The 17,151-nt window shown below is 42.4% G+C and overlaps 1 protein-coding gene across 1 annotated transcript in view; it reads right to left on the reverse strand.

Annotated features, from left to right (window-relative positions):
- The window catches only part of MTSS1 (metastasis suppressor 1), a gene marked incomplete at its 5' end in the record, with an annotated part of 33,169 nt that extends 16,966 nt beyond the window's left edge, over positions 1–16,203 (reverse strand). The window contains 5 exons of the mRNA XM_010011957.1: positions 622–729; positions 1,989–2,146; positions 12,937–13,011; positions 14,778–14,869; positions 16,119–16,203. Of these exons, the coding sequence (XP_010010259.1) occupies positions 622–729; positions 1,989–2,146; positions 12,937–13,011; positions 14,778–14,869; positions 16,119–16,203 (518 nt within the window). The remainder of the gene's footprint in view (positions 1–621; positions 730–1,988; positions 2,147–12,936; positions 13,012–14,777; positions 14,870–16,118) is intronic.
- Between the last annotated feature and the right edge of the window lie 948 nt (positions 16,204–17,151).

Below are 17,151 nucleotides of genomic sequence, written 5' to 3' on the forward strand. Positions count from 1 at the left end.
TGTATATTACTCAGGAAAGGCAGCTTCATCCTTAGCTTTTCAGGAGCTACCATACTTCAGCAGTAGGGCTATCAGTGATGGAAAGCTCAGATTTGAATGAAAACATCTTTGAAGAGTAAACTGGAGATTTATTTTATGCATGCTGCTTTGTTTTGTTGTGGTTTTAATTCCCTAAAAAACCCATTACAGCCTTAAAGTTTAAAAACTGTTGCATTAAAAAAAAACTAATCAAAGATCCAGTATTCAACCACAGCAGAGCTTCCCTCCTTTACGCTCCATCAAGCTATCTAATCCCAGCAATCTTGCAACCACATAAAGACAAGGATGCTCAAATGTGAGGTGAGATGACACTCCTTCCTCTCTCAGCAGAAATTGGGCATCTTCATATACTTCAAAGTGTCACTGCTGCCACTTCACAGTGGTCTCACCAAATACTTCAGGAGCACTCAGTCAGCACTTCAAAATCTATTTTTTTTTAAATCTATTGTTAAAAATGACCTTGCTGCAGAGAAGCATCTAAAAAACATAACACTGAGGCACTGAGTGTGAGTAGTCAATATCCCTCATAACACAACGGAAAACTGGTGCAACTAAAAATGTTTTCAGGTGACATGAACTAACCTGTTCACTTGAAGATGGCAACTTGTGTGGATCCATGGTGAGACTTTTCAGGTCATCTGATATGGTTTGTAAATGGGTTATTTCTCCCAGCATTGATATTTCTTCTTCCTGAAAAGATAAAAGAGCAAGATTAATCACAGCCTTGGTTTTAAACATCACACCTGTAACCCAGTACATAACCACCTCCGTTTTGTTGATGCCTTTGGGAATGCCCAGCAGAGCTGCTTTTTCTTTGCCCATAAAGCAATCATTTCTTATGAAAGAGGACTGAAAATATTAGAGTGTAATAACTACTTTAAGATTGCTGTAAGTTCTGAGGCCCAGAAATTGTTTCTCTCATCAATGAGATAAATAAGTCTCAGCCCTCTTTTGGTGACATCTTCAGAAAAAGAGTGTAATTTCTGCTGCATTTGGAAAAGATTTAACTCTTCTGTGTACACTCACTAATATGCCCTTAGGATTTTAACCTTGAACATAAACAGGGATTAAACTCATACTTTTTCCTAGTTTTTGGAAACTTTTGAGATAAAGGCACTACCCAGGTACAGAGCATTAATACATCGATGATTCATTCTGGTTCAAGATACATCAACAGCTAACTCAGATGATTCCTGCACTGTAAATTACCATGGTAATACCATAGCTACCATGGCAATTTCATCCAGGACCTCAGAGTCTGGAATTCACCTCCTCCTGCTCAGCTGTCACCTCCCTACTTCCCTAAGCATGCTTCTCCGTTAAGACTGATGCTCTTTGTAAACAGGCATTGGGAACATTTTCCCAGTACACTGGAGACCTTTCAGAAATGCATCATGCTTGCACAAAGCCATAAACGATTCATCAGTGGGCTTCAGACAACCTCAGATGATGACAATATACCCAAACCTTTTCAATGAACTGAAAAAGCTGTCATGTAGGAGGAAAAGAGCTACCAGAAAACTGCATGGAAGCAGCCTGCAATCTGTCAGATAATGTCATCTTATATACACAGGGGAGGTCTTGAAGCATTTATCAGTCCTAGGACTGGAGTAGTGGTAAGGAAGATTTCTATTAAAGGGGGATGTTAAGGAAAAAAGCAGTGGAAAAACTGCATGAGCAAAGTCTCAGGTTCGTATGCATAAGGAACTCAGGCCCACTTAAGTCTTTGTGCCCATTGTTTCCCCATTAGTCATCTTTAAAGATTTCAGTGTCAGCTGAATTACTCCAAATACCTAAAAGAACGGTCCTGACTCTTTGCCACTTTCTAGGCAGGTTGAATTTTGGCTCTAAAAATTTATTCTTCAGACACAAAGAGCTACTCTTTTTAGAGACTTTTGGCCATTTGTCTGATTTGTGAATTGTACTGACTTAAAATGGAGAGCTCTTACTATCACGGGGCGCAGCATGGAGATGAAAGCACAGAATCGACCGCGCTCCTCGATCAGAGCTTTTCTGACAGCTTGCTTCTCGGTTTCTTCAAGCAGCAGGTACTTATCATTGACATCTTGTAAAGCACTATCCAACTGGGGCTGAATGTCACCCCGTCCTGGATGGAGGAAACAATCAAGAGTACATATTGTCAAAACTGTGGATCTCCATAGAGGAAACCTCATTTTCAGCCAGCACTGCTGCTGGATTGTGCTTTTGCAATGCAAGTCTCAAACAGCATTTTCCCTTCTTTCAAATTAGTAAGTGGGATTTTTTTCCCAACTAAATCAAGCATTTTATAGCATTTTCCCCCCCTTTTGACCAGAATATAAATCCAGATCAATTTAAAAGGTTTCAACAAGACAAAGACAGTATTTCACATAAGGACTTTCTCGAAGTGTTAGCTGTAGGAACCCTTCACATCATCCTTGCTGAAAATCAACATCTTACTAACTGGGAGAGCATTAATCACTAACTGCAGGTATATTCCTCTTCCTTCCTACTTTTAGGAAGTAAAACTACTTACTTTATTTGTCATTAACAAGATCCTAATGACAACTTTGCAGGGTCACTAAATGAGTACATGGATCTCCTATATGAGATGGTTTTATGGACATGTTATTGGTCAGTGGATCACTGGATTCAAGAATTCTACAGAAGCAACTACTAAAACTGTTTTCTTTGTTTCAAAGTCCAAACCAAAAAAACCCAAACTTATCGGCATCTCAAGCACACACTAATGTCCAGTATCTGCCTATGGAAACGAGAAAGAAAACAACAAAAAAACTCGAATGTTTTGCAGTCAAAAAGCTCTCTTAATTTAGTCAACTCATAATACCAAAACTTTCCGTGATGTTTAAGTACCTTATTCTGCACCAGCTGCTTACTCTGCATCATGCCAAAAAGTTTACTCCTTTAGGAATGAAGAGCTGCTGCTCAGCCTTAGTGTTACTGAGCCAACAATGTCACAGTTGCAAGATGTTTTCATGCACTCCTAAATATTTTATAGAACCTCAGTTATGTAAATCTGGCTCAAATTTCCCAGAAACACCATCACATGCAAATTGAGTATCCAGGTACGTATCCATGACACTGTTACTGAACACCAGGAAGATAACGTTGAAAAATGGTGGGTGAGTTACAAGCAGCTACCCAAAATCAATTTTTATGGACAATAACCTTTCTGCATGGAGGATTTAAAGCTATGCACAAGAGGAAGGAAAAGGTCTCTTGATGTGTGTAGTACACAATGCAGATGACTCAAGGTCAGGGTTACAAAACCTTTGCTTTATTACCATATGTATTTCTTCAGTACTCCAGAGCAAGGTAAAGTCATCAGCTCCCCTGCACTGAAACACAGTTAGAGCTGCAGGAAAGACAGCAGCGATGGAAGCAAAGAGAATCACACTGGTTTAGTGACATTACAGACTGGAGACACACAAATCTCTGTACAGAGTTAGACACAGCCCAGATAAAACTGCACAGACACCCACAAGCAGAGCTCTGTGATGAATTCTTGAAGAATCACATGCAGTGCAACACGGGCACAGCCACTGCCAAGTCTACCTGGGTACCAAACTGCCAGCAGAACACCCAGTGTCTGACCCTGTAGGTCAGGCTCACTGGTGTATTGTGCCCATACAACTGTTTTGGAAGTAAACAGCTCTAATAGGAATGGAGTCTGAAGTTGCAGTCACCTGCTTCCTCTCTCACAAGTAGCATCTGCCAGAAATAAGTTATGGAAGAGTCGTGGATAACTCCCTGAAGGTCCTGTTCCTTCTCATCTGTCATCCTCAGAAGACAAACTGAGCCCTTCTGCTTGAAGACTGTTCTGTACATTTCAGGCTCTTCCCCACAGTCTTCTTTGCTATGAGATGCAGCAATTACACTGCATCTGATTCTAGACTTCTCTGGAACTGTTCTTTCAAATTCCTTAAGAAACTGAGATCTGTGTTATTGCTCAGACTCCTTATTTTGAGGTCTGCCTGGAAATTACAACAGGCAAACTAACTTCCTGTTGTTCAGACCTAGATACTGGCTCACTACCATGACTGTACCCAATGCAGAATATATTATTTGCAAACTAAATCACATACTCATTAGTTCAGCTCTGGAGAACTGCTGTAAACGCTCAGCTGCTTCACCATATGATCATGCACATAACACAGTAAATCCTTGTTAAATGCATTCCCCTACGCAGTGAGAAGACACACACTTAGAAAGCAACTGGACTCCACTGATAAAGTGAGTTTAAATATAGTGAATTTTGGTAATTTATGTGGACCTCACAGAGCACCACATCTTGGACCAGAGCAAAAAGAGCACCTAAAACATGGAGTAAAAATAAACCTCATTTGCACCCATGTTACTCAATCCAACAGTTATCAGGAGAATGTTCATCTGCGTATTTTAAACAAAAGTGTGTCTACAACTGCATTGCTCTCCTACATCCCCTGCAAAGGATGCACAGACCTGGTTTTACCCTATAGCTCTTGGGCATCTATAGTCAGTGGGAACACACAAGCTGTCTGGGGCATAACTCAGAGCCGGAAACATGCTCAGGTGAATCATTCAGATGAGGCTCTGATGTCAGATGTTTACACGGCATGAATACATCTCTCTCTTGACATCTCCTTGCAATTCACCTTTTAGAGCAGGAAAGCTTTATTAGCATCTTTTGAAAGCTCCCAAATGCACACATCATTCTAGCAAGTCTTTTGAAATCAGGTGTTAACTCTTCCCACTCCCTGAATCACCAGCTGCCCCCCATGGCACTCAGCTTGGGAATTTGAGGGACAAGATCTCTGCCCAATTTAAACAGTTGCCTTTGCTAAGCAGAGCAGGGCACATCCCCTCAACAGCACTCCTACACCCAGAGGATCATTGCCCACCACCTCTGCTCCTCACCTACCCTGAGACTCTTCTAATTTGAATCCACTGCTCATCTCAGAAGGGAACACTGACCACTAGAGAGCAATGCAATTCTTTTCCTCTTTCAATTACTACTTGTCTATGGTATCCCTGACAAATGATTGCACTACTTTTGCTGTGGATATGAAGCACACTCTCATAAGGATCAGCAATTGATGATTCTCCCCAGCCCATATTCTCTGGCCTTTAGGTTACCTGTCTGGAAACAGTTCCAAACCAACACAACTATCTAATGAAAGAAAATAGTTCCAGATCAGTCTCATCATGGGGCAGCTCTAGAAGTACACCAGGAAGGATGCTCCTACCCCAGCTGCAGACAAGTCTGAATGACCCACCAAAGCAATCAGCATTAGCAACAGTCAACAGCATCAAATGTAGTCAGCTCTCCGGTCTGCAACCAGCCAGACATGAATGTGATGTAGGGATGGTTCTGCAGAGCATGCCCAGTTGCACTCGGAAGAATGAGTCAACAGTCTGAAATCCAAGGAGAAATCCAAACCCAGCCTTTCTCAAAGTGGAGCTCTGGTGTTGGAGACAGGAGCAGAAATGCAACACCAGAAGTTGTGAACTGACTTCGCCAACAGCACCATGCTCCAGCAGCCCAGGGACTTGTGGATTGACACAGGCAAGTAACAGCTAATGAACTGCAGAGAGCTGAAGTGCTTCTCATCAATATTAACATGAATCCACAGCAACTCCAAGGACAGTCTTCATATGCTACCTTCAAAGGATGTGCTTCACATCATTACCGTGACGTGCAAGTGCTTTAAAGGACCAGCATGCATTAGAACCTCAGGTTTACAGTGTTCTGTGTGAGTCCTGGCTGAAAGCCTCACACAGCTTCTTACAAAACCACTGCTGAAAAACAACTTTAGTAAGGGAAATGTATTAGGGAGAAGGGAAAAGGTAAATCAAATTTTCAACCCTATTTCATGCCTATATTTTATATGACATCTTAAACTAGCAAAGCTGTCAGTAACAGGAAAGGAGAACAGTGATTTTAAAATGCTCTCAGTGCAAGTCTGACTGCTGAAGTTAATGCTGGTATTGACAATGTAAAATATTGGTGAATCATTATTACTGCAGTAAATAATGGTGACATTATAATTTTCCACATTCTGACTTAAAGAATGCTCCCTTGCCCTTTTTTGGGTGTCTGCACAGAATGTGAATAATCAATACTAGACACTTTACCCAGAGTGGCAAAATTTACAGTGTATGAGACAATGCTGAGTATACTCTTACTCATACAAACCAAAGTCATTCATCCCCAAATCAGCTTTGCAAGAGCATACCTGCCAGGATGAACAACCACTCTAAGTCCTGCACAGTGAAGCCAACAAATACACTAATAAGGCTCTAAGCTGAGAATGGAAGATTTCTGCCACCAAAAGGTGGGAAAAAGTGGAAAACCTCATTGTTGGGGTTAAGTGCAGACCCCTTCAGCCACCAAATCTGAGTCTTTCTGGTGGCCACTGGAGATCTAAGTTGTTCCTTAAAAGAAAAGTTCCAAGTTACCAAAGGGAACTTCCAGATTGAATTATAAACCAGGAAAAACACGAAGTGTGGTTTCAAAAGAGGGGACAAGCAGCAGGCACCAGGGTGCCCAGCTCCAGGAGCCCCACTGAGGTGCCTCAGCCAGAGTTACAGTCAATTTATCTCATCAATCCAGGCTTCTCCAAAGGGCAACACCTGCATCATCCCACTTACAAGGGGAGGTATGATTTCTCTCAAACTCAGAAACACCACACTTCACTCACAGAAGATCTTAAGGCAGCTACTTTAAATTTGCAATACAACTTGAACAGCATTCCAATTTAAACAGATTTGAGATGGGATCAAGCAGGAGACAATTGTGATGCTGATTTCCACCCCTTCCCCAGCACGCAGTTAAATATAGTGATTTCTTACCTATTGGTTAAGAAAGGTGCATGCGGTTTTCAGAAAAAGGGGGACTCGGGTCACAGGTTTACAAAGAACAACACTAAGGACTTGAAGCTCTAGACTTTAAAAGTCATATTAACAAGAAGACATTCAGTTATTTGAACATCACCTTGATGACGTGTCTATTCCATTTAACTTCTCTCCCAACTGTGACACGACTTATCAGTCCATGTTAACCCCTTTCTAGAATAAACCAGAGGTTTATCTACAATACTGATTTTCCTCTTTTACAGTGTTCCAATTAGATACCAAAAGAAAATAAATCAAAAAACGGTTTGTTCATTAAGTGATATTTTAGTAGTTTCATTAGAAATTAAAGTCTAGGCAGTTAGTTGAGACCAGACACCATAAGGAGGCCACAGCAAGGGCTACAATAAACCAGCCACCAGGGTTACAGCATGGCACAGACTTACCCAGAGCCTCAGCTGTCAGGCAGGTGCGCATGGTGAGAAATTGCAGGACACAAAATTGACACAGAAAGGAAAATAAAAAAAGTCAAACTGGTATTCCAGCATTCCTGGAGTTCAGACATTATCATCAGTGCCAAGACAAGAGACCGAGCAGTTTGCACTAGACCATTCTGACTTCTTCCATTGCTGATAAAGACAAAGGCATTAGCTTTGTTTCCTGATAAGCTGTTGCAAATTAAACTCCCAGTTATTTGCCATATGGCTTTATTTTAAGAGACTTAAAGCAGTTCAGAAACTTTGGTTAGCTTGCAGATCCCTAGGTGAGAACGTGTTACCCCTGTGTCAGAGAAAGTGCACAACACAGACAACCACCAAACTCTGGTCAAGCTGATGAAGTGGCACAAAGCTCATCCCCTCGCAGGGAGAGGGAACTTGGGCTTACAAAACTCTAGGTGGGTGCTGCACTAGTAACCACAGTGCTTTTTGATGTTCTCTACTGCAATTACAGTAATAGATTGTTAATTAAATGAAAAGCTAATTGCTGATGCAATGTGGAAGAACATCAAACAGATTAACCATGATATGCAGATTTTAATTGAAAAACTTTATATATAATGTTTTGCAATAAACCTGGCTTGTTGTCAAAAAGAGGGAACGATCAGAAGGCATCCAAAGCTCGAGGAATGAAAATAGACCAAAGAAATTACTCCAGTCATGGATTTTGCAGCATATTTTCACTGAATTCACTGAAGGGGAGCTTACATTACAAGAAAAAAGGAACATCAAACCCCCCCTTGGGCACCACGGCCTCATCCACACAGGGTTTTTCCCCTGCAATAGATAAGGGTAATTTTCTCATTAGCTTCCCTCCTTCTGAGCTGTATCACACGGACTCTACAGTGAGTCCTGTCTCTTACTTCAGTCATCATGCCACACTTGACCAGTTTAGAGGAACCAGGGTATCTCCCATTGGAGAAAGGGTCTGGGCAGGGGTCCCCCCTCCCCAGCCAGCCACTCCAGACCAGTACCTGAATGAGAAGGTCAACATGTGCTTTAAGACCTGAGATGTTCTTTGGTTGTAATTACGTTGAAGGGCTTTGTTCTTCAGTTAAGAGTCATACAAACACCCTGGAGAGCAGTGTACCAATACTACAGTTTCAAAGACCAGAGTGTAACACAAGAACAGTTGCAAAGGCTCTAAAACACAAACAGGTCATCTTTGCTAACCAGAAGGAGGGGAAGAAAAGGCACTTTTGGCAGTATTACAGTAAATGAATAATCATGCTTTTCTCCCTCAGCTTCATTACGAATACTTTCCAGACCTGCTGCATACCTAAAACTAGAGGTTCTGAGTTTGGATACTCAGTGTTGCTGGGACAGAAGAACAAATGTCATACTGAATGCTAAGGGCACTCTGCAGAAACTTCTAGGAATGGCTTAAGAGATAAAAACCAGTTTTCACATTAACACGTGTTATACTATTGAGAGTGTTACATATAACCCCTTTTCACAAATCTGCTTGGATTTAAACATTTCCACACACCATCACATGAAGAACCTGAAAATGAAACCTGCCAGTTGAGTTATAGGCAGAAGGGAAACCTGCCTAGTTAGCCATCAATAGCCAAGCTGAAACACAGAAAATAAAGCCAACAAGCACTCCAGATTTTACATGGACATTCAGTTATATTTTAAGTTACTCATTGATTATTTTGTTTTAAATTAAGAATCATGAATTTCATTAACCTTCAAAAATGGCCATATGCAGAGCCACGGCTGCTGTCTCTGCTCTGAATTCAATACAGCATCAAGAGCTTCTAGCAGCTCTGGATTCACATATGAGGCCTTGACTCAGCAGAAACCTAAACATGGAATTTATTTTAAATATGTGCATAATTATCCTGCTGACTCAGGTTTGCTGGGCTGACTTCTGATGTCCAGTGTTTGTCTGAAAACAAAGAGCAATTTAGAAGAGGTATGCAGTTCCAAGCACTACATAGCTTCATCTGTTCAGATAAGAGCTAAGCTTCAGTGCTGGGGTGGGCAACAAGTCCTGTGAGCCTGTTTCCCTTGGAAACAAAAGTGTGAGGAAAGGATGCACCTCAAAGACCACCATGTCACCCCCAGGGACTGCATGGATCTGGGAGGTGCACCAAGATCCTACTTAGACTTCATATGTTTAGACTACATATGGGCTCATCTTTTTAATAGTTGAAGACAACAAAAAGAAGGAAAATGATCCCTGTAAGGTCTTTTGAATGCAAGCCCTTCATTTACACACAGACTTGTCATTTTACCAGACAGGCTCTTGCAAACTTCCAAAAAGGACACCTAACACCTTTTTGGTTAATTGGGAAAGCTTGGCGTTTTCCCCATCACTTCAAGCTTTGGAAACACCTTCACTGCAATTAACACACCTGCCCCGCAAACATAATTTCTAAGAAATGATTTTAAATGCCCAGCCTGAACTTTCAACTTGGCCACATGGAACCAGAACAAAGAGACTATACATAAGACAAAGACCAGGCGAATCCCAGCGTATCAGCCTCTTACAGTGCTACAGTGGGGTGCCCAACCTTGTGGTGCTCCTGTCAGGACAAGCCATGCAGCCCATGGCCCTCTCCCAAACACCCTTGGGATGCTGCAGACACTGGCTACAAGCGGGAGCCTCAGCAGCCTGATGTGGAAGGGAGAGAAGACACCACTGCCATGACACGAATGAGAAAAGCAGAGGGTTGTATTTGAGTTCCCAGATCTGAAACTGCCCAAAGCAGGAGAAAACCACTTTCCCATCCAGTCACAGCAGAAAAAGCTTGCGGGGTGGTTTTTAGTAGCATGCACAGTACTTAAGTGAAGGCAGAATTCAGCAAACATCTCACTTGCCCACAGATCATAAGGTTAATTCAAGAACAGTCTTACAAGCACTAGGAAGGAAATGAAAGGGTTGGTTTAGAGTTCCCACAGGTGAGTCAGTAACTTTACAGAAAAATGAAAGGGACAGGTCCTGCTTGAGGAAGAACAGAACAACAAACGTTAAGTCTGAGCAACAAGGAAGCAGGAGAGTTGAGGACACAGTAAGACATTCATGCACTCAGCCACATGCCTGCCAGGACAGTTTCATCCTGCCCATAGTCCAAATCTCATCTGTGACCTAAAGCAGAATCACTACTGCAGTTTGATGATTTTAGATTTTTTTTTATCCCTCAGTGACAGCAAAAGCAACATAACTTCACCAGACAGCACATTAAACAATCTGTCAAGGTGGGTGCATACAAAATAGTTTTCACAACATCTGACATCGCACTTAGACCAACGCTTTAGTTCTTTAAGGTAGGGATCAGAAAGGAGAAGAAGGGAAAAAGCATCTGCTACTTTGTTTTCTTCTGTATTTAACCTCTGTAGGTGACTTGCAAGAAGACAAGAACTTCCTCCCACCTGCTCATGCTGGGAACCCACAGGGCCAGCTTTCATTCTCGCAGCCACATGAGCCTCAACGCCTCACTGCATCTCTCTTCCCCAGGGGCCACAAGAACAACCCTCAACTCATCAAAAACATTGCAGCTCCTCCCTTCCCCTGTACTGGCTACCTGAGAGTGTTCATCACTTCCCCCTTCCCTGCGTACATCCCTCTGCAACCAGCTTTAACCCCACCGAGTCCCCCTGGGCTTGCGCTCTGGCCCCAACTACGCCACGTGTCTCTGTGACAGCAGTTCCAAGGGAGGCAGCACAGAAATACAGCAGGTTCATTACCAACTCCAAAAGCATGTCAGAACAGCAAAATTAAGCAAGGGAATGACATTAAAAAAGAGGAAAAAATACTTCAATTGTAGCATGGCTGCTATAAAAATGACAGCAAAATGAGGCCTGTTCCACTCCCTGCACAAAGATGTTTAATCCTGAAGGAGGACAAGACACCAGTGTGCTGACCCTCATTGCTAGACACTGCACACATTTGGGGAGGGAGACAGAAACTTCAAGGAGGAAGTCTACTTGCTTTAACCACCACTGACAGACAACCTGGCAACTGCAGTATGAGAAGAGTGGGGGTTTATTTCCAGAAAGCTTTAAGTGCTTCTCTCTCCTCTTCCCACCTTACAGAAAATGCTGTCTCCTCCTCCAAGACTGCAGATTGGTTTACTCAATACTCAGAAGCAGGATAAAAGGGAGATGGAGCCAAATAGCTGTCAATGCACAGAAACAGGTTCAAAAAATGATTCTTTCTTCCCAGATCACAGACATGCTTTTCTCAGCTCTCACTACCATGCACTGAGGGGTTGTTTGCATCACATGGGGACAAAAAGCAATGAGGCTAGAAAAGAGGGGTGGTGGGGAGGAGAAAGGGAATAAAGCTGTTGGTCTGGAGTCAGAAAATTCATGACACAAAATGAGAAACAGACTTACACATCACCCCAAAATAAAACCATACCACAAAAAATCAGGTCCCCCTAAAGGTGACCATTTTGATTTAAAACACTGAACTTTTCCAAGGACAGACAGACACACAGAGCCTACTGAGCTAAGCTCCCTCTTGCTGGCTTCAACTTCTCCCTTCCTCATCCCTCATCTAAAGTCAGCTAAAACCCAAGAGCAGTTTCCCAGTCATGTGGCTTTCTACCAGCGTAATTATTGACTCACCTATTTGGGAAGGACAGTCAGACAGCTCTCCTGTTCTGGATTACACTTATACCATTTAAAAGGTTCAAGAAACTCCCCACCCCAGCATTTATTTTGCTTGTCCCTGGGCTGAAAGTTTTTAGGCAGGAGGAGAAGGACAAGTTGCAACCTGCAGGCTGAGAGCTGCTCAAAGCATATTTCCTACCCAGCTGAGAAGAGCTCAGTGCGGGAAAGGAAATCAGAAAGTCTGCTTCTGTATGTGCTCCCTGTCATTTTCCCAAAGCCTGGTGGGGTCTGCACTTGGCCAAGTAAAGCCCTTAGTGATGGCAATGCTGCAGCTACCAGTGATGCATGTTTCCATTAGTGTGAAGATGAAACTCCTGTGACAAGATGGTAGTGGGAGAGCAACAGGAGCCTGAGATTCAGTTGCTAAAAAAGACAGATTGCCTTTGTGGAGAACTCCCTTTCCTTTCTTACTCATCTTTAGTTTTCTATGGTTGCCAAGTGCCCTCCTCCTGACAACAACCCATGCCACCTTCTCACACTGAGGGATAAGGTAAGGTTTAGGAGATTATAGGACGTTAAAAAAATAATCAAGCAGAAAGGTGGTAGAAAGGGAGAACAGTGAGAAATGTTCATAGTTACAGAACATTTACATAATGGCTTTTTTTCCTATTATTCCAAAAGATTCTAGAAGATTTTACAGGTATCTGCACAAGCCATGTTACAGTGGCAACGTTCCTAACAGGAATAAGTTAGCAGCAAGCGCTCTATTTTAAAACATGATTGACTTTGTACAGTTTTAAGGCTTTTGTATAAGAACATTAGACAGCAGCTTCAGAATAGGATTTAAATGACACACAGTAATTGTACCCTGGTGCTCACGTACATACCAGGAATGCATTACAGGGGACCAAACTGTTACAATAGAAAGTCCTATCCCTGCTCAATCTTTGCCAATGAGCATAGCACAAAAGGGTTTTAGCAGTACAAGTATGAAGCAAGTTACCTTTCTTTGCTTTCTTCTGTAGCTTCAGTGTATCAGACGATTTCTTTTTGATCTCTTGGCGGGCCTTTTTGTATTCTAAAAAACCACATAGTCTCTATTATCAACATACTCGATGTCAAAATGAGTGTTTTTCACAGAAAAGGCTCTGTTTAAAGACATTGGACTACAAATTTTAGGAGGACAGCTACTATTAATCAAAGCAACTCAAAACGTGCATTTCATAGTGCCTATACATGTGGCTTAATATAACATTCTAGGGTGTGAGCACATTCACATACCAAAATCTTTCCCAAATAAACAAAGCCTTTACAGAAATAACAACTGAGAACACAGTACAAAATTAGAGTGCTTTTCATTTCAGAGACTCCTTGACTCTCAAGAATGGAAAACAGAGATGACAGGTTTCTCAAAACATCTGTGTTCAAAAACAAGTATCCAGAAATGGCAAAGCAGAGAGTATCCTGTGATCCTTCTCCAGCATGAGAGTCAGGCAGAGGGAGAGGGTGCTAAGTCTTTGCCCAAGGAAGGGTCACATTGCCAGCTCTTTCTGATGAAGTAGAGCACACTGCAGTTGTCCCCATTTTCAGATGAGCTGCAAATCCCGGGAGAATTAAAATCCCAGAACAAAACATTACACCTCTAGTCCAGGCACACTAAAGGTACCAGATATGAAAACTGATACTTTAAAAAAAAAAGAAAAGAAAAGATAAAAGGCATGTATGCATGTATATACATATACACATACACTCTAACAAAGGAGGGCAATGCTATTACTCTTCTATAGATGGAAAAACAGAAGCAGGCTGGTGGTGGGCACAGGAACTGTACTGGGGCCAACTGCACCCTCGACGACATCCAAGTCTACCCACTAAACCCTGAATCTCACTGCCACTTTGGCCAGGGCCACCCCTATCTGCAGGAACCCAGGTGATTCCTCCTTCCTGCTCACTACCTGCTTAACACGCTACAGCATAAGGTGGAAATCTTTCCAAGAGCTGCTGATTTAGCTGCTTCTGTTTGACCACAGTAACAGTGGGGCAAGAAGCAAATCCTCTTTTGGAGGCCAGGCACACTTCTTTCCACCAATTCTCACCCTCCCCAAAATAAACTATGGTGATGCTGCTTCTTTCAGACATAGCAGAAGTCTTCAGTTTTCAAAGGTTAGTGGTGAACTGTAACCTGCTTTCAGCCCCTGTACTAGAGGACTATTATCCCCATTGCAAGTCTTGCAAAGCCAAAGGCATCTACCAGCATGCTTTCACTGTGCAAGACTTTGCTGCCTCCTGCTCATTCCCCAGGAAAGCCTCTGGAGCCATCATCAGCACTGCAGCTTTCAGCATCCCATGTCCAACAGCAGAGCTTTCCTATTCTCTGGGTGCACATATCTGTATCACATCAGATATAAAATGATGCTGAATGATGCCCTGTTTTACAGGGCTGTGAATTCTCTGGAGGATGCTGTCTGAGACATAACATGATCTTACAGTTAGTTACATTTAATGACACCCCAGGGCTTTGCTGGGACAGATGCAGCATCCCCAGTCCTCAGCACTACTGGAGATGACAAGGTGAGGGTGGGCTAACAGAGTTAAATCTAGTCACTGCTTCCCAGTCTAGGAAAACCAACCCATCCCTTGGGCTCCTGCAAACTAGAGCTTCAAAATGCATATGCAAGGACTAAAAATGTGTTAGGCACTTTGGGAGAGGAATGTTTTAGAAAAGAGAAGTTGCTATACATATTTAAGCGAGTCACTCAGTTCCCCAGTACAAACATGAAAAGAGGAAGAAAAGCTGATATTACAATCTTACTCCTATTAAAGAATTCTTCCTCTGTTAACTACCTTTTGCATGGTCTTTATCCAGTTGATTGGCCACTTTCTTCCACTCTTCCATCTGTTCTTGAAGTGGGTTTATCAGACAGTCAATTAAAGCACTAATTTTGTTGAAAAAACACAAAGAGCAATCAAATCCTGCAGATGCCCCTATTCTTATATAGAGAGCCAAGGTCAATATTGGAGTATTTTTACTTTTTGCTGTGACAGCTACCAGTGTCACAATGTAAATACCAGAACATAAAAATGTTTACGCTGGAGAAAGCAAAAGAAAGGACTGGATCAAAAGAAAAAACCAAATCCACATCACAAGATAGCCAGAATTACTGCACAGAAGTTCAGGACAGTGAGGAACAGAGCGTAAACCAGAGGAGTGACCTGAAACAGGGCCAATATAAACAGTTACCTCCTACTCGTCTGTCACACAAAGAGCAGTTTAAATGAATAGTCTGGAGACTGAAAAGGTTCATGCAGCCATGAAGATTCTGAACATAAATAACACAAGTATACACACAAGAAGACAGAGCAGTTGTGCAAGCGAACAACATCCTGCCCACCGGTGTGCCTCACATCTCACCAGTGGAGTCCGTGATACAGCACTAGTAATGCTCCACTAATTAATGAGATTGGGATGGAATCGTTTAAACAGCTTACTCTGGGGCAACTAGAGACTAAAGTTGTCTCCTCACAGCGAATTTCACAAATATCTTAATTTTAAAAAGGGAAAAAACATACCGGGTCATCAGGCGAATGGGGAAGCATCACTTTGGTTTACCTCAGGTCAAGTGTAACTTTTTAGTGTGGTTTAAAAAAGCACACATGCAAACTACTACTTACTAGAGAAGTAGGTTATTTATGTATAGCCCAGCTTACATGTGAGTTAATCCTCTCCCATTACCTCTACAGTCTAACTTTAACTGCAAAAAGGGGATGAGGGAATTTGCCTTTTTCATACTTATTTGCTGAAAGTTTCTCTCTTGGCTGCAAGTTATTTGGGCTCTTCAGTAAGCTGAGGAAGCAGCGCAACACTTGCTTCTGCTTTAAAATTTAGTGACAAAGCTTAAAGTCCTGAAACAAAGACAGGTTGGTCACATTAGCATCTGCCTGCTCAGCACTGAGCAACAGGAACCAACAGAGATTTGAGGTGACAAACTCAAGTCCCCAGAACACGCAGTGAAATCCTGCATGGTCACAACAGCTAGTGTGTTGCTAGGGAGAAAACAACCGCTGTTCTCAGTGGCATGGTCAGAGATCAGCTGAAAAGCCAGTGCTGGTGAATAGCTTTAGGTGTCCCCCAGCAGCAAATGAAAAACCAACCTCGAGCTCCAGGCCAGGCACAGAGCCACTCACCTTGAGAACTGCCGGAGTTTGGACTCTATACTTCTGTGCCTCATACACATCCTGGTAAGAGCAGACCCAATCTCTCTGGTACCACCTGAAAAACAAAACACAAGGCAGGTGAGACCCCTGAGGAGATTCCTGACTATGGTGTAGAGCCATGCCAACCAGAATTCAGGTGCCGAGTCTTCCAGAGCAACTGTAAACCAGATTCATAACCACTGTAGAATTGGTCAGGCTATTAACCAGGCAGACCTCAGGGGTATCTACCACCTCAGGAAGACATTCATTTTTGTTCATCCAGAGACCAGAACAAGCAAGCTAACATGATTAAAATCCCACTCTTCCCAACAGCTTTATGTGCCATGAGGCACAAGTCCATGGCAGAAGAGTTAAATGAGAAGGGCTTGAGATGTCAAAAGACAAGCAAAGCTGGCGAGCGAGCGGGCATCTACAGACAGCTTCTTTCTACATTTTGGATTTGATTCAATTTTTCCATCTCTAGATTCTTTAGGCCAAATGCCTCAAAAGAATTTTGCTCCTCCAGAACATGCAACTAATCCTACATATTGCCTCATCCATCACTGACACATGCCATAAGTGTATCACATGTACCTGCCATCTCAGATCACGCATACACTTTCCATTACATTGCCAGGAGGTGGCACTATTTGCTCTATACCCTCTCATCTCTGCTGCTGACAACTGCAATGACAGCAAGAATAATTTGCAAGTGTTCCTCCTCTTCGTTTTCCCTTGTAAAAGCACACATTCCTCCATTTCCCGCTTTAATCAGCATTACCAACTTTGATCAGCCCATTACATTCCAATATAATTTTGTTTTGGTTAACGTTAGTCTTGGTAATTGCTTAGCTCCTATTTGCAAGCCAAATCCACTATTCCCAGGGCACAAACATCAACCTTTGCACAAAGCTTTTCCAAACTGTAGCATTCTCTGCAATGGCAAACATAGCAGCATCTATTTAAAAGTCTTGTTTGATTATTAAAATAACCTCAGACTTGGAATATACAGTAAAGTATTTTC

This window comes from Nestor notabilis, unplaced genomic scaffold, assembly GCF_000696875.1.
Source record: "Nestor notabilis isolate BGI_N333 unplaced genomic scaffold, ASM69687v1 scaffold3923, whole genome shotgun sequence".
Classification (NCBI taxonomy): domain Eukaryota; kingdom Metazoa; phylum Chordata; class Aves; order Psittaciformes; family Psittacidae; genus Nestor; species Nestor notabilis.